Below are 24,719 nucleotides of genomic sequence, written 5' to 3'. Positions count from 1 at the left end.
CCCTATGGATTCAGCTGGGAAAACAGCATGAGTGGTTAAGAGTGGGAAAAAGGATAATGACTATTCTGACGTGTATGACAAGAATATGTTGTAACACAGGACTACAGAATGAAAACCAGCTTTCCAGATAGATACCTTTTGTGCCTGAAGCCTTCCAATGCTGTTACTTTTAGTTTTCCTTAGGGTGCAGAAAACTGCTAAAACATACCAAGAAGCATACATTTTTCTGTGTCTGCATGTATGTATGTTCTCAAGAATATTCTAAAGTTGCCAAGCCTTCTAAAATGTGATATTTGTGTTGTTGTTTTTTTTTTTTTTTTAATTTATACCTCCCCCCACCATTGCTTGTGGTTGCTGTCTGTTCTCTGTGTCCATTTGCTGTGTGCTCTCTGTGTCTGCTAGTCCTCTCTTTAGGAGGCACCAGGAACCAAACCTAGGACCTCCCATGTGGGTGCTCAATTGCTTGAGCCACCTTGTCTCCCTGGTTTGTTGTGTCTTTCATTGTCTTTCCTCTTTGTGTCTCTTCATTGTGTCATCTTGTTGTGTCAGCTTGCTGTGCCTTCTCCAGGAGGCACCAGGAACCGAACTCAGGACTTCCCATGTGGTTAGCAGGAGCTCAATTGCTGGAGCCACATCTGCTGCCCATGATAGTTATTTTATAATCTCTGTAAGTTATATTTCCTCTTAACTTTCATTGTCACTCTAATTCAGTTAATTTTTGTTGTTTTAGATATTTAGCTTCCTGTGGCATTTTGATGAGCAGAACTCTTCCACTACATACCTCAATTGTGCCTAAGGAGATGTATGCAAGAACTTTCTTCAAAATTGCTGCACCATTAATAAACAAAAGAAAAGAATATTCAGAGAGGAGAATTATAGGGTTTGTATATAACAATAGTTCTACTAAAAGAGTCCTTTACAATTTTCTATGGGGAATCATGCTTCTTTTGAAGTCTCTTCTGGATTCTCTTACACATTAAGCTTTGGTTTTTCTAGGTTGGCCTTTCCATAGCCCTTGCTATTTTATAAATATTTGCTAAATAAATATAATTATATGGTAACTTTATAGGCTATGTTTAAACCTTGATATAGACAGGAAATAATTTGTTTTAAATGCTTATAGCCTGCATTTTTATTTACTGTTCTTTTTATAGTGGCAATATTATTGACATATTGGGCCAAGTATGTGAGTATAGTTTATTCACAGACATATGTAGATAGAGACATGCGTATATACATACTAAGAGGCTCCTACCATCCAGAGCAGGGGTTGGCATACAATTTCTATAAAGGCCAGCTAGTAAATATGTTAGGTTTTGTGGGCCATGTGGTCTCTTTTGCACCTACTTAGCTTTGTCATTGTAGTCCAAAAGCAGCTGTAGATAATATATTAACAAATGGATATGACTGCGTTGCAGTAAAACTTATTTATAAAAACAGGTGGTAGGCCAGATTTGGCCCCTAATCTAGTAGGATATACAGTAGAAAATATTATAGTGATGAGAGAATGCAGTTCAGCTAAACAAGAAATACAACATCCCTCCATATATGAGTTTATAGAAGGAAGTCTTAATTTCCAACAGACCATTAAGTATTACATGAAACCTTGAAAAGTACATTTCATTAATTTCATTAGTTAATTTTTCCCTTATAACTTTTCTGTAATAAAGGTGTTTCGGCAGACTCAATATCTTTTGTCACTCAGTTTATCTTTATCACTGGCTAGTCAGAATAAGTTAAGGTAACACTATGTGATATGTAAATAAAACCCAGAAGTTTTTCTAATGTAAAGTTTGCACCTGGTGTTACTGATTCATGGGTAGTCGTCCTCCAGATAGTGATTCAGGAACCCAGGCTTCATCCAATTTGTAACCTCTGTAAGTCCCTAGTCTTCGGAGTCAGTGGAAAATGTACACCTGCTTCTTAACCTCATTGGTCTGGAAGTGACACACATTATTTCCTTCCAGATATGATTGGCAAGACTGAGTCATGTGACTCCATCAAAATACAGGGCAAGGCCTGACAATTGTGGTGCCTTGATGGCAGCTACTTCCTAGCAACAATGCTATGTAAAGGGAGCACAGATCTTTGGATGATAACCATCTTTGCCACAGCTGGTTGCTTACAAAAAAACAATGGTAATTAAAAGATAAATCAAATAGTGAATTTGTCTATTGTGCATTTGCTATTTGATAGGCACTGCTGCGTGCTTTATATTTGTTATTTCATTTGATCCACACAATAGTCATGTATAGAAATTACTGTTATTACCATTTTAGAGATGAGGAAACTGAAGCTTAGAGAGATGATATACATTGTCATGGCTCCAAAGGTTTTTTTTTCCTCCACCATATTTACTTGGCTGTTATTCTTTTCATTTAGAAATTCTCTTACATATTGGTCTTGTCCAATGATCTTCATCTTATCTTTTTTAAAGTTCATTTTTGGCATAAACAAATAATAATTGCTACCATGTATTAAGTGTTTATTAAACATCCTATATGATTCTGAAAGTACTTCATATAACCCATCCATTTTTCAATTATGGATGAGGACAGTGAAACTGATACTTAATCACAGTCTTTTCTGTCTACAAAGTCCAGCCACTTTCCCACTGTGCTATATTACTTAGTCTTTGTAGAAATACTTCTATGGCAAATAGCTTCCATGCTATAAACTTTCATTCTTCTTCCTGAATCTTATCAAGGCATATATTTCAAAGTGTGAAAAGCTGGGAGGTTGGTTTCTTTCTTTTTTTTTTTTTTAAAGATTTATTTTTCACTTATTTCTCTCCTCTTCCCCCCACCCGAGTTGTCTTCTCTCTCTGTCCTTTCACTGTGTATTCTTCTGTGACCGCTTTGTGGTTTCTTTTTTATTCATTCCCTTCTGTAGGCTTTCTTTCATAATAGTAAGATTAATTTAAACATAAAGATTCAAATTCTGTCATATTCCAAAAAATATCCTTTTGTAATTTAATTGGTGATTGGGTTCAATTACTATCATTTTGGGACAAATTTTATTTTTACAATGTTGTTTTTATAACCAAGAATGATATATGTCTGACTCTCATTATTTAGGTTCTTTTATTTATGTCCATGGAGGTTTTTTGCTTTTTCATTTAAGCCATGAACATTTTTTGTTGAATTTCTACATATTTTGCATTTCTATGCTATTGTTTCTAACTGGTTCTTGTTAGTATAGGAGAAAGGTATTGATTTTATATATTTCCTAATAGTCCACACTATTGAATTTTTTTTCATTTTTCACCCTATTGAATTTTGAATTGACACTTTCAAATCATCTGCCAATTGATAATTTTGCCTAATTCTTTCCATTTATTATTTAATTTAATCCACACATACACATCATATTTCATGCCCTGAGGTAATTGGCTGCTACTTCCAGAACAGTATTACATAACAATGATTATAGCCTGCCTCTTTGTCTTATTTCTGACTCTCCTGGGAATACTTTTGGTATTTTACCATCTAAGGAGAGGATGATACAGTTTTTCCTCTTTTGGCCAATTAATATGGCTGTAGTAATGGAATTTATAACATTAAACTATCCATCCATCCCTAAATGAGTTGCATTTAATTATTATGTGTTTTTTTAATGTATTGCTGGATTCTTTTTGCTGATATTTTACTTAGGATTTTTGCCTCAGTACTCACAGGTGATGTTTGTCTTTAGTTTTTGTCTTTTATGTTCTTGGTCAGTTTTTCGGTGTCAGGATATTCTGCTGATTCACAAAGAAAATGGGAGATTTCCTTTCTTTGTATTCTAGAATAGATTATTTTCCTTTTTTTCAATTGTAAAAGTATTATATGCTTAGATAAATAGTGTAACAAAATTGATGTATTGAGACCAAAAAATTAGTTTACCTTTACCCCTACTCCCTTTACCCAAAATTAACCTGTATCCTTCCAGGACATTTTCTCTGTATTTTTGTTGTAGACATGCTAGTGATGTAATTTTTTTCTGGAATAAACAAATATTAAATAAGTTTAAAATAGAAGAAATACAATATTTTCAAGTTTTTCTTAAAATCATACATATCATTCTTTGTAATGTGCTTTTTTCATGTAACACTTATCATAAACTATTTGCTTTAAAGTATGTATTTGATCTAATTCTTTTAACCAACTGACAATAGAATTCCACAGAATGACTGTACCATAGTTTATTAGTCATTCCCTTACTGATTGACATTAAAGTTGCTTCCAGGTTTTTTTCTCTCACAATCATTGTTGAAATAAACATCTTCTGTGCCGTGAAGGAGTATTTTTGAGTAACAGATTTCTGGAAGTGAAATTGTTGACTCTGAGTAAGGAATTGTTATCAACTCAAGTCAATTCTTGTTATACCGAAATGTGGACCCATTGTTGCAAGCCCTTTCAGTTTTTCAAGAGAAGTCATGAATCCAGTTTATTGTAAACTCTCCATTTTTAAATTCTGGCAACTAATTAAAATTTTAAAAGCCACATCTGTAGGCCAGATCCAGCCCATGGATTGCCAGATTGTGATCTCAGCTGTGTATGTATATTTAGCTCCCTTTTTCTGTTGCTTTGAAGTCATTTGTTCCAATAAGCATTATTCATTATCAGTTTAAAATATGAATATGCCATATAACTATATGCAGTTAACATCCTCTTTTTTTTTTTATTTAAGGTATTCTATGCAGGAAATGTATGATGTGGTATCAGGAGTGGAGGATTATAAGCATTTTGTTCCTTGGTGTAAAAAATCAGATGTAATATCAAAGAGATCTGGATACTGTAAAACACGATTAGAAATTGGGTTCCCACCTGTGTTGGAGCGATATACTTCAGTAGTAACCTTGGTGAAACCACATTTGGTAAAGGTAATAGTTTTTTTGTTTTAAAATATTCCCCAAATGTTGATTAAATCAAATGTGTTAAATTTTATATATGTTAAAGTATTAGCTTAAAACGATTTCCCTAAACTAATAGGAGGAGGGAAAAAAAAAGAGAACCATTTATCGTATCTCCTAATTGTGTTACTTTATACCATAATAGCAGTTTTCTAAGTAGATGTTTGACTAGAAAATGGAAATTGGGAACTTTTTCTTTTTCTCCTTTTTCTTTCTGTTGACTCCTCATCCATAAGAAAAATTAGTCTTGGACCACACAAGTGAGAAATGTTTTTGATCTTTGCACTATTTTAAAAGAAAAGTGTTAAATACTTTACTATTGGGGGAGGTTAAGAAAGAAGACATACAATACTGTTTAAGTAAAAAAATTAAAGGGAAAGTAGTAAAAGAACGAAGAAAGGTAAAAAAGATATAAATGTTTAGAACACTAACACTGTTACGGTCATCCTGCCATGTACCAGGTACTGAAATGCCAGGGACTGTTACATGCATTATATTAATTATCTTGCCCTTGCTAGAGAAGAATACATATGTAGAAAAGGTCCCCAGACTTAAATACACAAAAAGGCAAAATTCCATAGAGTAATACCATTTCTTTTTTTAGGAGGTACTTGGAATTGAACCCAGGACCTCATACATGGGAAGCAGGCGCTCAACCACTCGAGCTACATCCGCATCCCAAGACATTTCTTTTGAAGTCCTAGTGCATGATGGCAGAAGACTTTTAAAGTTGAGTTGTTTTTGTGCCCACAGGATTAAATGGTGGTATCATTTCTTGGTTATTGGCCAGAGCTAAATGCCTTAGTCAGCGCTTTTGTCTGGTATTGAAGGGGGTGCACCTCCATACCAGGACTATATTGCCAGTGTAACCTTGGATTCTGCTCTATTCTCCGTCTCAAAACTTGAACTCCACTAAAAAGGCTATACCCCAATCTGGGACTTTGCCATTCTAAAGAATATTTTCACCAGTTTGACCCATAGTTTTGGAGTTTTTAACCACTACACTGTACTGCCTGTCATATAATAGCTAATATTTATTGAGCCCTTATTAGTGCTTTTCTTGAATTGCCCATTAATCTTTCCAGTAGTCCTCTGAGGTTCAAATATATATTCTTCACCTTATGGTTGAGTAAACTAAGGCTTAGAACTAGCGTTAGGAAAGTGGATGTGGCTCAACTGATAGAGCATCTGCCTACAATATAGGAGGTCCAGGGTCAGTACCCAGGGCCTCCTGGCCCATGTGGTGAGCTGGCCCACGCGCAGTGCTGCCACGTGCAAGGAGTGCTGTGTCACGCAGGGGTGCCCCCCACGTAGGGGTGCCACACCCACAAGGAGAGCACCCCACAAGGAGAGCCACCCTGTGTAAGAAAAGCGCAACCCACCCAGGAGTGGCGCGGCACACACGGAGAGCTGATGTAGCAAGATGACGCAACAAAAAAAGACACAGATTCCTGGTGCTGCCTGACAAGAATCCAAGTGGACACAGAAGAACACACAGTGAATGGACATAGAGAGCAGACAATAGGGGGCAGGTGGGGAAAGGGAGAGAAATAAAAATCTTTAAAAACAAACAAACTAGCATTAGAGCTAAGACAGAGAGCTAAGGCTCCATCTCATTCTGTCTGATATCCTGGAGTATCCATAATCTTAAATTCTTGTTTTCTATTCCCTAACCTCAGTCCCATCATTTAATCCTTTATAAATTTAATCTGTATACAATATTGCTTTCCATCTAAAACTACTCTAAAAAAAGAATCTCATTTTTCTTCTGTGGCTTTCTTTCCTTCCCTGGCTTCTTAACACATAAAATCAAGTCCAGCCCTTTAGCATTATCCGTGAGCTCATCTATTCCTCACTCCTACCCATTTCCCACATATAGACACACACTATACTGAATGTTCAGACAATACCATGTATCTTCAAGGTCCCTGAATGCACTGCACAGTAATGACAGCTCTGTGCCTTCTGATATTGTTCTTCTGCCTGTGATGTGCTTAATGCCTTGACTATTGATCTTTTAGGTCCTGGCTGTCCCTGTTTCATTTCTCCCTTTCCTTTCATACAGATCATCGTTCCCACCTTTGTGAATGCTCTGGGCTTTGGACATGCTTTAATTCATTTATCCCCATCTGTCTTTATTATATTTGTTCATTGAATAAGTTATTTACAAATGTTATTCACAAGATTGAGCAGCTCCATAAAGAAAGGGACTCTGCCTTTATCTTTGTATTCCCAGCACCAATACTGCAAAAAGGAATCAAGAGGTCTCCTTGCTTATGAAGACCTTACTACCTATATTCTTGAGTTATTGCAGATCCAGAAACATCTATAATAATCCCAGAGTAGCTTTGTACATTGTCCAGGAGGGAGGGAATTAGAAACAAAATCTTCATATTAGGCGGCGGACTTGGCCCAGTGGTTAGGGCGTCCTTCTACCACAGGGGAGGTCAGCGGGCCTCCTTGGCCCGTGTGGAGCTGGCCCATGCGCAGTGCTGATGCGTGCGAGGAGTGCCCTGCCACGCAGGGGTGTCCCCGCGTAGGGGAGCCCCATGTGCAAGGAGTGCGCCCCGTAAGGAGAGCCATCCAGTGTCAAAGAAAGTGCAGCCTGCCCAGGAATGGTGCCGCACACATGGAGAGCTGACATAACCAGATGACACAACAACAAAAAGAAACACAGATTCCCGTGCTGCTGACAACAGAAGTGGACAAAGACGAACAAATAGACACAGAGAACAGACAACCGGGGTGGGGAGCGGGGAGGAGAGAGAAATAAATAAATCGTAAAAAAAAACACTTCATATTAGAGCCTGGGTTAGATAGGCTTAAGAAGATTAAGGGGAGTAGATGTGGCTCAAGCAGTTAACTGCCCACTTCCTACATGGGAGATCCCGGGTTCAGTTCTGGTGTCTTGTAAAGAAAAAAACCAGACTGACAATAAGCAAAAACTGAGCAAACAGAGGAGGACGCCATCATCTCCGTGGGTGGTGGGGGGCAGAAGAATCTTGCACAAAGTCACATTACATGTGTCTGATTCCAAAATATTTTTTTCCATTAAATAAATGGTCTCACTTAATTTGCTTATTTATTGTTTAAAGATATATTTGAGAATAACACAAAACTACAAATGCTCAGCTTTCAGTCCCTAGGTTCAGGTTCTAGATTTTAATACTTATTATATATGTGATATACAATAATGATCATTATAACCCAGGGAGCAGAAGCAGCAATGTGACTTCTGTAGATTATTAGCTGCCAGAATGCTTTATTCAGCATTCTCTGCTCTTAGGCATGAGGGCTTTGATATACCAGTAAAACATACCAGTAAAATTCTGTGGATTCTGGGCATAGATTATCGATGAGTGCAGCAAAGCCACATTTTGTGTAAAAGTAATCAGAGAAAGATGTTATACTTTAGTGTGTCCAATAGCTGTGTCTCCTATAGTGTTCATTTTTCTGTAAGCTGCCTATGTAATTTTAAAGAGACAGTGTATTTTCTTGAAGTTGGATAAATGAAATAAGACTTTATCATTGACTCTTGATGCTTTTAAAAATTAGATGGCCATTATTGAGCTATATATAAAGCTAAATATTTTGAAGTAAATTTTCATTTCTCCCCACTTAGCATAATAGGACTAAAATCAATGTAGTATTTTCTTTTAAGATTTATTTTATTTCTCCCCCATTGTCTGCTCTGTGTCCATTTGCTGTGTGTTGTATGTCTGCTTGTATTCTCATTAGGTGGCTCCAGGAACTGATCCTGGGACCTTCCGGAGTGGGAGAGGTGATTACTCTCTTGTGCCACCTCAACTCCCTGTTCTGCTGCGACTTTCTGTTTTCTTTTCTGTGTGTCTCTTGTTGCATCATCTTGCTGTGCCAGCTCTCCACATTGGTCGGTACTCCTGTGCAAGGCAGCTTTCCCATGCTGGTGGCATGGGAGCCCAATTGGTTGAACCACATCTGTTTCCCAGAAATATATTTTTTTTAAGATTTATTTATTTCTGTTCCCCACCCCCACCCCCACCCCCACTCCCCACTCCAGTTGTCTGTTCTCTGTGTTTATTTGCTGCGTCGTCTGTCCGCTTCTGTTGTTGTCAGCGGCATGGGAATCTGTTTCTTTTTGTTGTGTCATCTTGTTGCGTCAGGTCTCCGTGTGGGTGGCACCATTCTTAGGCAGGCTGCACTTTCTTTTGCGCTGGGAGGCTCTCCTTATGGGGCGCACTCCTTGCGCACATCAGCACTGTGCATGGGCCAGTTCCACATGGGTCAAGGAGGACCAGGGTTTGAACCGCGGAACTCCCATGTGGTAGACGGATGCCCTAACCACTGGGCCAAGTCTGCTTCCCCAGAAGTAGTATTTTAATGACTTATTTTATCATGTCAACATCTATGTTTAAGAGCATTCACTGGTTTCCATTTAAGAAATTAAACTTTCTTACATAAACATGTCTTAACGGAGCATTTCTTTATAAAGGATTTTTACCTTGAGTGCAACTGACTTTGTTTATAATAATGATATCACCATATTACCATCTGATAACTGATTCAAAAGTGTTTAGAAATGAAGTAGAAGTGAGAAATGAAGTTGAGGTTAGGAAAAAATTGCACAAATAGATTTTCAGTTCTTTGGCTCCCAGTTTAACTTTCTTATGGAGTGATCCAGAATTTAGAAATGATCCTAGGTTCTGTGTTTAGGCAGGCTATAGCTGGGGAAGAAATGTCTCTGAAGAAACAGTTTACTTAACCAAGTTCTTATTTTGCTAGTTTACACCTGTTGTGATTGTAGTCTTGAGGGTAGTAATACATTATCAAAGAGAAGGGGAACAGAAGGGCTTGATTATTTATTGGCCTCAGGATATGCCAAAAGTACTGAAAACTTATGGCTTAATTGAATATCACTTTTCCAAAAATCTGCGTCAATCATGGTAGATTCTAGCCAATAAACAAGTGATATTTTATTGTGGTTTTTAAAATTTTGTTCTAGGCATCCTGTACAGATGGTAGACTTTTCAATCATTTGGAGACAGTTTGGCGTTTTAGCCCCGGTCTTCCTGGCTACCCAAGAACTTGTACTTTGGATTTTTCAGTAAGTCTCTCAGAAACCCCTTGATTTGTTCCAACTATCAGGTGAAATTGGTAAAGAGGGAGTAATCCATTTAGTAGAACTCAGATGCCATAATTATCTTAATATGCATAGATTACTGAAAGTTAAAAAATGTAAAATTTCTTGAGTATTGAATACCTTTCTATACTAACATCACAGGCTAGACCACTAACGAACATTTCACCTTTTTTCCTGTTCTATTCCTTGCAAACTTGGTCATTTCTTTTTTTTTTTTTAGTATAGCATTATAGGTTTAAAGAAAAATCATAAAGAACAGAGTCCTCATCTATTTTGCCCCCGCCATAGTTTGGCATTAGTGCGATACCTTTGTTAAAACTGATGAAACAATACTTTAATTGTACTATTAACTACAGCCCATCATTTATATTAGGGTTCACTCTTTTATTGATATAGCTGTGTGTTTAAGTATTTATTCTGGTTACCTATATACAACTTAAAATTCCCCACTTCAGCCACTTTGATGATATTATTTACATTCACAATGTTGTACTACCATTACCAACATCCATTACCAAAACTTTTCCATCACCCCAAAGAGAAACACTGTACCAATTAAGCTTCAGCTCCTCATTCCCCAACCCCACTTTGGCCTCTGGTAACCTATATTCTAGTTTCTGACTCTGAATTTGCACATTTCCATTTCATATAAGTGAAATAACTTTCCTAAGTCCATAGATTACAAGGCACATGCCGTAACTATTTAACAATCCTTAATTAAGATTAAAATTTAATGAGCAGTTGAATAGCATCAAACTAAATCTACACAGATTCTAAGATTTAGAATTAAAGGACAAAGGGAAAAAGATGTTTTGTTTTTAGAATATAGGGACTTTGACAGTTCTATTACAGGGGTTAAGAGGTCTGAGATTGAATTGAAATTCAAAAAAAACATTCTTGTGGGGCTGTTTTTGTGCAGGTGTGATATATTTATTAAATAATACACAGTATAGTGTGGACTTAGTAAGGGGTCTGTGGAACAAAAAAGGCTAAGAACCCCTGATCTAGTAGTATTAACTTTTAATATTTTGTTCATCATATTGCTTATGTAAGATATTGACAAAGTAATCTGGGTGATGAGTATATAGGAATTTTTTACTTTATTTGCAACACTTCTATAAATCAAATTATTTCAAAAGGAAAAATAAAAACCTGTCTAAAACTCAGTGGGTATCTGGTCTTTAAAATGTCTTTTATAGTTAAAACACATCGCCTTTAATTCCATCTGGAACAATGAGGGAGATTTGAAGTTCTTACTCATTAGTTACTTTCAAACTGGCCATGACCTTGTCTGTTCTGTATGCAGATGTTAGCTCATCTTCCCCGTTGCTACTTCTCATGGGAATGCTGCCCATCAGAGGATCACTTCCTTTCCTTGTTTCTTTTTTTGGGAGTAGGACAGATCTAAAAGGGGCATGCTAATAAGCCAGAGTGATATGTGTAATCAGCAAAGCTTTTGTCTGACTTTCTGTACCTTAGATACTGGGCCAACTAGCCTAGGTCAGTGTGAATACCACTATCCTAGGTAGAGATTTAAAGCAGATCTTCCTAAAATAATTATTAACATTTTCCTACAGATTTCTTTTGAATTTCGCTCACTTCTCCACTCTCAGCTTGCCACATTGTTTTTTGATGAAGTTGTAAAACAAATGGTAGCTGCCTTTGAAAGAAGAGCATGTAAGCTGTACGGTCCAGAAACAAATATACCTCGAGAATTAATGCTACATGAAGTTCATCACACATAATGCTACATGAATTTCATCAGATGTAGAGGGGAAAGAAGAACTGGTGTTACCTACTTATAACTAAGGTTGTTCACATTAATGAAGTGCTTTCATCATTATCTTTTAGAAGTTAGAAAGTATTTGTTAAACCCAGCTGTAATTAAAAACCTGCACCATTAAAAATTTGCACATAGAATATAGAACCACATGTACATAGAATTTTCTTCAATCAAGTATAATTCAAAGTAATGTATACATCAATATTCTGCATTTATAATAGGATGTCAATACTATTGCTAGAATACATCACTCTTAGAAGTTTAAACCTTTTAATTATCACTTTACTTGAAAGAGCTTAGTTTAGATACTCATGCAGTATGTATTATATTAGCCATATCATATTTAAGTTATTAAATCCTGTGTAACTTATTGTTATAGGGCCTGCCTTGTGGCTTAGTATATTTGAGTAATTGTCAGATATTTTAAAACCTAAAAATACTTGCTGTTGAATTGTTCTTATGAATGGTAGTAGAGAATTCAGTGCTAATTAGCTTCCAGATACACTGAATATATTTTGGCTAGTGGTCCAGAGCTTTAAGCTACTTTTCTAGTAGTTTGCAACCCTCCCAGGTACTTTGGTTGCTTTTTCAACAATGCTAATTGTGCATCAAATTGCCTTCAACAGATGAAGATGGTTGATACATCTCCAGCACTATGCATCCCTATTTTCTATTTATTGTGTACTCACTTTGTTATTTCAAAAAAAAATTTTTTTAAACAAATCAATGTAAGGACTGAAGTGGTAAAATTAATAAAGGTAATTTGTTTATTTTTTGTACAGTTATTTTGGTCATTGAAATCTTCCTATATTGTGTGTCAATATGAACATAGACATCAAGTTTAACTATAGCACTTAATACTTTCACAAAATCAGACTTTGACAAATCTGGGCAAAATTCAGTTCTATTTATAGTATCTACTTAGGAACTTCCCAAAATGGTCTGCAGATTCACTGCAATCCCTATCAAAATCCCAAAAGCCTTTTCTCCCTGAAATGGAAAAACATATTAAGATTCAGATGGAACTGCAAGGAAACCAGAATAGTCAAAACAATCTTAAGAACAAAATTGGAGGACTCACTTTTTCTAATGCAAAATCTGCTACAAAGCCCGGAACTGAGTGGTTGAGTGCCTGCTTTGTATGTACAAGGTCCTAGGTCCAATCTACAATAATAGACAAGTAGACCAATAGAATATAAAGAATTCAGAAATAAACCCATGTTTATGGTCACTGACAAGGTTGCCAAAACCATTCAGTGGGTCAGGATTAGTCTATTCAAAGAACCTGACAACATAAAGACAAGACAAATATGGGTCAGGTTTCTTCCCCAAACCCTAACCACCCCCCAGTACAGGTGTGTATATATATTTAGATAGAGATTATTCTGCATGCCACTCAACTATATCCTAACCTGGGGAAGTTTTTTACAGCTTTGAAACAAGATACCGCTAATTTTACACTCCTAAATAAGGGAGGACTATCAGCATTATCAACAGTGCATTTATCAAGCTTAACATTGAAATAAGGTAGTTTTCATGGGTACTGGTTGTCACATTGGTGGTAACTACTAGATTCTCAACTCCCATTAGGGAAGTACAAATTAAATCTACAATGAGATGCCACTTCACACCTGCTAGGAGAGCTATTATAAAAAGAAAATGAGTTGGAAATTGAGGCAGAATGTAGAACTACAGTACCATAGAAACGTTTGGGGTTCCTCAAGTTAAACACAACTACCATATGTCCTAGCACTTCCACTCTTGGGTTTATACCAAGAGAAAACCACGCCAAGTCAAATAAGGCAAAGACAAAAGGTCACATATTATCCTTTTATATTAAATGTCCACAATAGACTAGAAAGCAGGTGGTGGTTACCAGGGATTGGGGAGAGGCAAGAATTGTGGGCAACTGCTTAAGAAATGCATGGTCTCCTTCTGGGAGTTCTGGAACTAGATAATGATGGTAGTTGCTCAAAACTATGAATGCATGTAATGCCAATGAACTGGATGCTTTAAAACTTAAAAATGACCTTTACTGTAATGAAAAAAACTCAACCCTGCCAAATCCAAACTCTATTACCTAAGATCAAGAAATGGGAAGTTGGATGTGGCTCAACTAGTAAGAGTATCCGCCTCCCATATAGGAGGTCCAGGGTTCAAACCCAGGGCCTCCTGACCCGTGGTAAGCTGGCCTGCGTGCAAGGAGTGCCCTGCCATGCAGGGGTGTCCCCCACGTAGGGGAGCCCCACGTGCAAAAAGTGCGCCCAAGGACAGCCATTCCACGATAAACACAACACAGCCTGCCCAGGAGTGGCGCAGCACACACACAGCTGATGCAACAAAAAAGAGAGTCCCAGTTCTGCTGAGAATGCAAACAGGCACAGAACACACAGCGAATGGATAAAGAGCAGACAACTGGCGGGGGCGGAAAGAAAAATAAATCTTAAAAAAGTGGTGATGCCAAGGGCTGTTGATGGCAAAATATGGATGCCTTAGCCCCTATTACGCTTCAACAGCATACTCCTCCTTCCACTAAAATATACTCAACACGCTATAAGACTTTGCTTCCTCATTTTTGAGTACCCACAGGAACCTGCAGTCACTCAGTTACAAGGGTTTAAAGCAATAATGAGCAGTAACTATATCCTGCAAAATAAATGACAAGATTATCATTTTCTATAGGATCAGGACTCAGCACAAATTACTTCCACAGGATTCATTATAGTTTTTGCCTTATTTTAACATTTCCTCCAGGAACAAGGTATTAAGTTGATTAGTCTGCAGCAGACATATGAAATACTATAGGTGGAACAATATTTTACACATATGGCCCAGTCCCCCTTTCAATTAGCTATCATTTTTCATTTCTTTTTCCCTGTAGACCATGGAAAAGTTAACACAACCATTAACTTTAAACAAATTTTTATTACACAAGTTTGTCACATAATTGGGTATTTCTCTGCTTTGTATACAATTATTCTTACTCTCCATAGAAAGGCTGCTTCTTAACTTCTCATCTAGTGATGGCAAGCACTAAAATCCTGATTTTAACAGAATCAGTAAAAATGCCTCAGTGATTTAATTTGAAAGCAATACACAGGTACATGACTCTTGTACCCAGTATCAGGAATGTACAAATGTCTTTTTATTCAAAAATACAAAATAAATTATCTGTAGGCATGGACAATGACAGCAGTAAACCATTATATATTGTCAACTGAAACCAGTAACTGATGGTTATAGCAATTTTCTGACATCAACCAGCCTTTTCTTCTGTCATTTTCTTCAAATGACTTCAAGTTATTGGTGAGAAACACTGCCTGGAGCTTCTCATCACAGTTCATTAATAATGGTAAAGCACTATTCTAGGAATTAGAACATGCCACCTCCCATACCACCGCCCATTCCACCCATTCCACCCATTCCGCCCATTCCAGCATCCTTCTCTTCTTTAGGAATTTCTGTGACTACGACTTCTGCTGTGGTTAACAGAGATGCCACCCCAGCAGCGTCCAATAAAGCAGTTCTTACAACCTAGAAAAAAAGTTTTGTAATATGTTATTTTTCCCTTAGTATGCATATGTATGAAAATGTTTCAGTTGTTTTTAGAAAGTGTTCGACTATTTACCTTAGTTGGATCAATGATTCCTTTTTCTACCATATTCACAAAATCTCCAAGCATAGCATCATAACCAACTTCTGAGGAACTCTGTATAATTTTCTCAACTATCAATGATCCTTCAACACCTGCATTCTTAGCAATGGTCATTGCAGGAATTTTGAGTGTTCTTTTAATAATTTCTATACCTATAAAGAAAACCAATTTTACCAAATTTTAGTTCTTTCTTTTGTAAATTATTGATATAAGCAAATCCCAATAGGAAAATACCACAAGTCAAATCACTCCCCCTGAAACACTTGATGCATTAACTCTGATACAAACACGATTCTACTTTTGTTATTCTGGATATTGCTCTAACAGAAAGATGAAAAACAAGCCACAAATAAACATGTAAAGTAACTTTTTTTTTTTTTTTTTACCAATTTTTTGATCTTCGTTAGTTGGAGTTAGTGCATCCAAGGCTGGAATGCATCGAAGCAGAGCACAGCCACCTCCGAGAACAATGCCTTCTTCAACAGCAGCTCGTGTAGCATTGAGTGCATCTGTAACTCTGTCTTTCTTTTCATTCACTTCCACATCACTTGTTCCACCAACCTAAACATTTAAAAGAATTCCAACTAGGATGAACACTTCCATTCAAGATGCTAACTGCCATGTCATTAAAAAGTACCTAGTTTACTTACAGCAGTCCTGTAAAAAAGAATCGCCATATTTGCTATAACTGCACAATTAAGAAGTAGCTAAGAGGGTGTCCCAAAAAGGCAGACTCAAAACCGACCACCTGGTCCCATTAATAATAAAACGTATCTTTTCCCATAACAATACCCCTACCACTAGGTTCAACTCTAGTTTAAGAAAAAACTCAGTGAAGAAACAAATTTTATATAATACAGATGTCTATAGGGATGCTAATTGCACAAACATTTGTTTAGGTACACAGCACTATCGGAAATATCAGAGAAACAAAATCCTTTTGTCTCAGAACCCAAGAAGCTTATTCACAACAATACACTTACCTTCAGCACAGCAACTCCATCTGAAAGTTTTGCTAAACGTTCACTCAGTTTTTCCTTTTCATATTCACTAGTTGTGATATCTAACTGCTCAGTGATTTCTTGAATACGTTTTTCAATTTGAGCTTTATCACCTTTTCCTTTCAAGAACATGGCATCATCTTTGGTCACAATGACCTCTCCAACTTTTCCCAAATCGTGAGCCTGAACATCTTCAAGGTTTAGATTCAACCCCTCTTCTCCAAACACCTATGAAGATATTCAAAACTGTAACAGGGTGCAGTTTTTTCACTATACTAGATTTATTAATATTATGTAGGTATTTATAATCTCTTGTAATATTGTATTTCTTTGAAATGAAATTTTAAGACAATGCTAATCCAGAACAAGACTTGACTATAGTCAATACATTTCTGACTTCTAAGGTAATCCTCCACAACTCTACCAATTAGTATTAAATCTTATTGGAGGAAATGCAAACTCAGAAAAATCAACCATGGTGACACTGAAACCAGGACAAGACAGATGCAAGGCCTAAACTCTTAAGCCTTATGTTCTTTCTATTATATCCTTCTGTCTTTCAAAACTAAAAACATTAGCCAGTAAGCTTATTTATAGACCAGACTTAACAGCAAGTTAGAAATGAAAGGGAATTGAAAACTAATTCAACCCATCCCCCCAAATAACCAAGTGAAACAAATTAACAGTTCAGATAATCTTGTGAAAAATGTAAATTTGACCTATAAGTTTTACACTTGAAAGTAAAAATAACAGTCAGTAAACCACTATCACATATATTTTACTTACTGCACCACCAGTAGCAACAGCCATATCTTTAAGCTGGTTCTTCCTATTGTCACCAAAACCTGGAGCTTTGACTGCTACAACCTGAAGACCAACTTTCAGCCTGTTAAGAACAAATGATTGTTAAGATTTAAATTGAATAAAAATATATCTCATTTACTTCAGGGACAACGGATCATAGCTCTAGAACGTATCTGCTATTTGGTTTGTAGCAAACAGAGATTAGGGTTTTTTTTTTGGTTTACTGGAATAAAAAAAATGCTCCATCTAATGACGACTGAAGTGATAAACGCACAACTTTCTGATTGCACCAAATACTACTGATGGTATATACTCTGGATGGACTGTATGTTTTGTTAATTATGTATAAATAAGAATGATTTACAATTAAAGAAATGCATATGTACATTTCCAGTGGAAAAGAACTGGAAAGTCTCCTTTCTAATACACCTCAATACTATTATTAGAAAGAGTACACATTTTAGTAAAGTCCTAAAATTTTGTTTACTGCGTGAACATTATATTAAAAATTCTCTAAAATGTGTTGAGGTCCATTCACGTAATTGCTAATTTCTCTATTTCAGATTAAGCTTTTAAATTTTGATTACGTAATTTGTCACTAAAAACAGGTTTGTAGAATGGCAGTTGTTACTTACCTCTTGCATGCAAGATTACAATTTCAAAGACATATTTTATCAGGAAAAGCTAAACAAAAACAAAAACTCTACCAGGCACCTTCAAAACATGTAAACACTTCCAAAAAAAACAGAAAGGCACATACACGACATTAGGCTGTATCGTGAAAAAGTTTCACAAAATGGTAAGGACTTTGGGTCCCATTCCAAAATATGGAACCACTGTAACTGTACTCAACTATAACTATAGATTTAAGCATAAATGAATCAACTGTAGTGGTACACAATAAAGTATCTTTCACCTAGAAATGTAAGCTATCAAATATAACTGCCTCTTACCTATTCAAAACAAGTGTACTTAGAGCTTCTCCATCAACATCTTCAGCAATTATGACCAAGGGCTTACGGTGAGCATTGGCAATTTCAAGAGCAGGTACAATGGACTGAATGCTAGAAATTTTCTTTTCACTTAACAGAACATAGGCATCCTGGAATTCACATTTCTGACCTATAAAAACAAAGCACATTTCAAACCAAACTTAAAAGAACTTTAAGACAAATGCCCAGATGAATGGTCATCAACTGATTAAACATACTGACTTCTTATGCCTGGCTTCTCTGTCAAGATCTTTTTCTTGCAGTTGACCTTTTACTTACTCCAAAGTAACCTCTGAGTTAATGTCTTTTCTCCTTCATTTCTCACAATTTTTAAATATATTTTTAGAGATATCACACTGTTTATGCCAAGTTGGACACAATATCAAAATCTATTTAAAAGATTTTCAGTTATTGACTTGGCTCTTACCTTTTGATGTATTAATAAAATATGGAGAAATATAACCCCGATCAAACTTCATGCCTTCAATGATTTCTAATTCATCATTCAATGTTTTTCCATCCTGTGGTATTCAAAGTATGAATGTCATTAAAGAAACATAACACTTAGAATTATAGTCCAGATTAATAAAAAAAGACCCACTGGCCATTAAGAGATCCAGGCAGGATATGTACTTCTCGAGCATTCAATTTCGTTGTTGCCAAAATTTCAAAAATGCATGTTTGAATAATTTTTTGCAGTTAGAAGACAATTATTTGAATTCCTAAGGTTATGCGGGCAGAACTTCCGTTCCTAATAGCAAAAGCTAATTATTCACACAAAACACAATAAACCTTGTATACAGGTGCTGAGATTACACACAAAGGACTGAAATTGAACTTTAAATATACATATAGATAGAATTTTTCTATTTAGACAACTGTTTTGAGTACACCAGATACCTCATTTTAAGCTACCATTAAAAACACTTGCCTTTACTGTGATGACACCCTTTCTTCCAACCTTTTTCATTGCATCAGAAATGATATTGCCAATTTCTTTGTCTCCATTTGCAGAAATTGTAGCAACCTAAATCAATCAAGATACCTTTCAAATTAAGATGTAAGGCTAGTGTCTTCAACCAACTTCCTTCATTATCCTCCTCCCTCCCCAATAAAATGTAGTACAATTTTAACGAAATGTTGGATCTGTTTTCAGTTCTTTTAAAATCTACCATTTGGCTCCATTTTTGAAGGATACATATATGAAGTTATTCTTTTAAACAAACGCAAAAAAATCCCACAAAACCAGTTGACTTTATTATTTTTTTCCTTGGCAAAGTGACAATATTACAAAATGAAAAAAAGTATGCACCTTTGACAAAGCTAAAGAACTTTCCCCCACACATATAAATTAATCTTACTCATAGCCGTGAGATTAAAATGACAACCAAGTAAGATTCAAATTATGGTTGCTGGATTCAGCAGTACAAAAAAAATGCTTCCAGTATGTTGGAGATTGTGGTAGTATAGGTATTCTGAAACTGTTGTGTGATTATGGAAAAATATCATACACTTTACTTTTTAAAATTTCTACTTTTAACTATCAATGTATTATGAGAAATCCTTGCCTGAGCAATTTCTTCAGGGGTTGTCACAGGTTTAGACTGCTTCTTAAGTTCAGCAATTACAGCATCAACAGCTAACATCACACCTGGTCAAGAATAAAGGTCAATACAATGTTTATTCTCTCATGGCTCAAGGGACTGAGCTCCCGCCTATTACACAGGAGGTCCTGGGTTTGGTTCCTGGTGCCTCCTGGAGAAGACAAGCAAGGCAGTGACCTTGCGTAATGTGCTGGTGCGGCAAGATGATGCAACAAAGAGACACAAAGAGGCAACACAATGAGAGAGACAACAAAGCAGGTAACAGAGGTGGCTCAAGTGACTGAGTGCTACTCTATCACACTGGAGGTCCTAAGTTCGGTTCCTGGTGCCTCCAAAAGAGAAGACAGAAAGCAGACAGCAAGTGCAAACAGTGCCAGGGTGGGGGGGAGGGGGAAAAATTTTGAGATTCAAGATAAACGCAGCATGAAACACTGCTGTTCACAAGAATTTCTTACAACTACATAATTGCCAAGTGTTCTCAATATGCAATTATGAATTTATAAAATTTTAATCAGTCGGCAGCACTACGATATGGATTTGAGACCAGTTATCCCCTTTTTGTTCAACTAGGACTAGTACTAGCTCTTTTTTTTCTTGTCCTTCATTTTGAGAAATGTTATTTCACAATAAAAAGTCCCATGTGTAGTAACAATGACTTTTACTGGAAAGTAAAAGTCATTGTTAATTGAACAACCTCAATTAATCCTTGTTGGTGATCTGTAGTCCCAAACTGCTTTTATGTAAAGATTTATTTATCCCCCCACCCATGTCTGCTCTGTGTCCATCTGTTATGTGTTCTTCTGTGTCTGCTTGTATTCTCATTAGGTGGCTCCAGGAAAACAATCCTGGGACCTTCTGGAGTGGGAAAGAGGTGATCATTCTCTTGCACCACTTGAGCTCCTTATTTGGCTACGTCTCTTATCATCTCTCTGTGTCTCTTGTTGCATCATCTTGCTGTGCCAGTTATATGTGTCAGCTGGCACTCCTGCATGGGGTGGCACTTCACGTGGGCCAGCTTGCCTTCACCAGGAGGCCCTGGGCATTAAACCCTGGACCTCCTATATGGTAAAAATGAGCCCAACTGCTTGAGCCACATCCATTTCCCCAAACTCCTTTTAATGCAGAGCATTCACTTAGGCCTATAACATTAGCTAGATCGGTTTGCCTGTTGACTCCAGTTTTGACAAAATTAAGAGCATCTCCTTCAACTTTAAATGCTCTGAAAATAAGCACCCTAGAGATACAGCAATTTTATTTTACAGAGAGGAAAACTGAGTTTTAGTAGATTGCTAATACACTGTTTCTGAGCCCCTGAATGGAATTTCTTATTTAGCCCCAGCTTCCATAAAATCTAAGTGGAATTATATCAAAAATCTCTCATCTCTTTCTCCTTTATTTCCCCAAGTTTACTATTTTCAAGGTACAGGGGTATATGTATCTTCCAATAAACTGCTGGCTCCTTGGGAAGGTGGGCTAGCAGACAGGAACTATCTTATTTTTTGTTTTTCTCCTTAAAACCCAACACAGTACTGACCAGTTAGATAGGGATTCAATCACTATTTTTGCTGAAGGAAAGCTCAGTTTAAGAATTTAGGAGAGAGAAGGAACAAGAAAAGCATCAACTTGATAAAGTAACTTGAAAAAGTTTTTTCTATTCAGGGACAGGAAATCAATAATTTACAGAAAACCAAAGTTCAAAAACAATGTACAAAACAAATGGGGAAAAAAAAAATATAGTGATCCCTTCCACAAAATAACTTTTCCCATTGTGGTTTCGATATATCATGGGTCAGCATAAGAAATCAAGTGGGTATTTTGGGGGTTTTGTGGAAGCTACAGATGCCACACAAGGCCAGCAGGTAACACAGAAAAAGTTTATAGACACTCAGAAATGCATGAAAGCATTATATAATATCACCTATGACCAAATAACGCAAATTTTACAATAAGGTACTACTGTAAACACCCCATAGAAAAAAGAATTCACAATTACGTAGATTTTCCAGATCATGGGGGTCTGCACCCTGATCCTCATGATGTGGAAGGGATAACTATATTAACAATAATGAGACATTCCTACCTCTCCTGATTTCTACTGGATTAGCACCTTTGCTAATCTTCTCAAAGCCTTCCTTAGCAATAGAGCGTGCCAGTACAGTAGCAGTGGTGGTGCCATCCCCAGCCTCTTCATTTGTGTTATTGGCAACATCCTGAACAAGCTTAGCTCCAATATTTTTATATTTATCCTTCAAATCAATTGATTTTGCAACGGTCACACCATCTTTTGTTACTTTGGGACTTCCCCAACTCTGTTCAATAATCACTGTTCTTCCCTACAATTGAAGAGAAAAAAAACAAAAACAGGATCACATACTGTAAGGGCTATATACACAACGGGCAGTCTTCATAATAGGGTAACTATTTGAAAACCTCAAAATAAATTGTGTCATTTTTATCAGTCCTGTAGCATGAATCTCAAGGACAAATCATCAAAATTCTTAATTTACAGACAAAATGACCTCTCTGTTGCCTAGCCAAGTACACAACTTTGGATGAGATACTAAGGGAGATAAAAATCCCAGGGACCAAAAAATGCTATCTTATAAAAACAACAGGAATACAGGATAAGCCAACACCAAGTTGATATAATATTTATTCAAATACCACTAGAACTTTAGCTCTAGTTGGTGCCTGCTATTTTTGAAAATGACGTTTTAAAATCTAATTACAAAAACACTAAGAGCCAGGCAAGAGCAATGCGTTTTTCCAGTGTGCCCGTCTGTTTATTAAACCTCAAACATGGTGCAACAGTACTGGCAACTTTTGAATTTGAAGCAGTAAAAGCTGCTTTCTATTGACGAGGCATGCAAATACCATGTTTTATGCAGTTGTTTGGATCATTTTTTATTTGAACTGTTTTCAATATGAAATAAAGTATCTCGAATCATTTATTACCCCTCATTCAGTCTCTTCATAGTTAACAAGATTTAAAATTTTAAACGTAATCTGAAGCAGGAGAAAAACATTGGGTACAAATAGTACCCTGCAAGCGCATACTTCAGGCATTAAGGGCGATAAGTTGTTAAACTCTTCCTTCTATACTTGGCAATGACTTACCGGGAAAGAATTCAAGAGTTAACTCAACCAAACAAACAAGTTTAGTTCTACCTTGAGTTTAAAAATACTACTTGAGCTATGAATTACCACTCGATTACATTGTACACTGTACAATCTAGTTTTGAAATTCTGGCTGAAGTAGTTAAAACAATATAAACTATGCAGGAAAAAAATTAACCCCAAATGTGGAACTTCCATTCATATATAAATGTGATTCTCTCAAAAAACGAATACCAAAATATTGTTAGGTATTTCAGATTGACTATTTGCACCCCTACAACATTATTCCTTAATGCTTTATCATAACTATAATAAAACAATACTGTTACCTTTGGCCCCATAGTAACGGCTACAGCATCAGCTAAAAGGTCTACACCTTGAAGCATTAAGGCTCGGGCATCGGCACCGAATTTCACATCTTTGGCATATGCCCGAATGAGATGAGGAGCCAATGCCCTGGACACTGGCCTCATCTGGCGAAGGACTGCGGGTAATCGAAGCATTTCTAAAAGGGAAAATAAGCAGATGAGTACTAAAACTACACGGACTGTGTTGCAGCACAAACGTGCCACGGGTGCAACCGAACAAGAAACGTTAAGGTGTGAGCCGACTGGCATTCGCCAGCCTTGCTGCCTACGCCATGGCTACAGAACACCAGCTTAAAGGGAGAAGCCGCCTCCAACGCCTGATCTATAGCACTAGCACAAAGCACGCCTATCTCCTTCCCTAAAGGCCTCCCAGCCAGGCCTAAAAACAAGTTCACCTTTCACCGCTAAAATGGCCCCGAGGCCAAAAGCACGCCAAACACGCCTCTAGGAAACAGTCTGCAGGAGAGGGGCAAGTTACAAATCGGAGTGACCATGCGAGTGAAAAATACTGCTGACGGTGGAAAAAAGCCTCTCAGAAAAAAGTATCGCCATGTATCTACCCAAGGCTACAGTATCTGAGCAGCCAGGAAGGCCGCGATGCTGCCCCAGAGCACCCGACCAGTGCGAGGCCCCACGTGTCTATCCGGGCGCCCCGAGCAAGGTCAAAGGTGGAGGCGCCGTAGGTCTGCCGGCCGCCGGGCAAAAAGGGATTCCCACGTGGGCACGACCACTCTTCCTGGCGACCTAGAGTCTGTCCGGAGAGAGCTGCACCGGAGGGCCCGCGAAGCTAAAACCCCCTAAGTTCCATGCTCCCAGACAAGCCCTCCCTCGGTTCACGCTCCATGTGATGGGATCTCGCAGGCACCCTCGAGGCCTGGCCCAGCGGGCAGGGGCCTGCAGCGCCACCGGGAAACCCCTTGCTCTCTCCCTGGTACCCCCCTCGTGCCCGGGCCGCAGCAGAGAAAGCATCGCTAGGTGATCGGAGTTGACAAGGTGAGGCGGCACGGGGAAGCCGCATACCTGCGGGGCAGCGGCAGGCCGTACGGGTAGCGAGGAAGGCCTTCAGCGGCGAGTGAGGGACGGAGCGCTGGGCGCACACGGCAATGAGTCCGTGTCCCCTCCCTCCGCCGCTCCCCCCGCCCCGCGGCAACGCACTGGCGAGCCACTCCCGCCCGCTTACCCCGCCCAGGCCCTGCAATCGGCACGCGATGTGCGCAGCCCCGCCCCTTCCTACCCGCCAAGGGGCAGGTCTGCGGGTTCAGCCCTCTGCAGCCGGCTAAGCTAGTTCCCGGGCCGCGTTCTGTTCCAGAACTTTCCGGAAAGCGGCGCACTCTCCGCGGGTCAAGGGTCAAGTTGCGTCATTTCCGGGAGGGGGCGAAGGG

General features: G+C 37.8%; 2 protein-coding genes across 4 annotated transcripts in view; one reads left to right on the top strand and one right to left on the bottom strand.

Annotated features, from left to right (window-relative positions):
• The window catches only part of COQ10B (coenzyme Q10B), a 20,458-nt gene extending 7,877 nt beyond the window's left edge, over positions 1–12,581 (top strand). Inside the window, exons 2-5 of one of the 2 annotated variants that reach the window (XM_004468477.4) lie at positions 731–880; positions 4,672–4,864; positions 9,876–9,977; positions 11,591–12,581. In XM_004468477.4, coding sequence (XP_004468534.3) covers positions 731–880; positions 4,672–4,864; positions 9,876–9,977; positions 11,591–11,758 — 613 coding nt within the window. In that variant the 3' untranslated portion in view covers positions 11,759–12,581. The remainder of the gene's footprint in view (positions 1–730; positions 881–4,671; positions 4,865–9,875; positions 9,978–11,590) is intronic. The other variant, XM_004468478.4, reaches the window with a different exon arrangement.
• HSPD1 (heat shock protein family D (Hsp60) member 1) lies at positions 12,541–24,719 on the bottom strand. Of its 2 annotated transcripts, none has more exons than XM_012529020.4 (12): positions 24,572–24,719; positions 23,299–23,474; positions 21,933–22,185; positions 19,817–19,899; positions 19,180–19,275; positions 18,676–18,769; positions 18,210–18,378; positions 17,239–17,338; positions 16,435–16,680; positions 15,838–16,012; positions 15,425–15,603; positions 12,541–15,330 (listed from the first exon to the last, which is right to left on the bottom strand). In XM_012529020.4, exons 2-12 carry the CDS (start codon positions 23,470–23,472, stop codon positions 15,169–15,171), a joined length of 1,731 nt encoding a protein of 576 aa, XP_012384474.1. In that variant the 5' UTR covers positions 23,473–23,474; positions 24,572–24,719; the 3' UTR covers positions 12,541–15,168. The 2 variants fall into 2 exon arrangements, with proteins under 2 accessions (XP_012384474.1, XP_004468528.1); XM_004468471.5 differs by having other exon boundaries at positions 24,358–24,638.

Source organism: Dasypus novemcinctus, chromosome 7, assembly GCF_030445035.2.
Source record: "Dasypus novemcinctus isolate mDasNov1 chromosome 7, mDasNov1.1.hap2, whole genome shotgun sequence".
Taxonomy (NCBI): Eukaryota; Metazoa; Chordata; class Mammalia; order Cingulata; family Dasypodidae; genus Dasypus; species Dasypus novemcinctus.
Note: the sequence above shows the minus strand (reverse complement) of the source record. Positions and strands in the feature narration are given on the sequence as shown.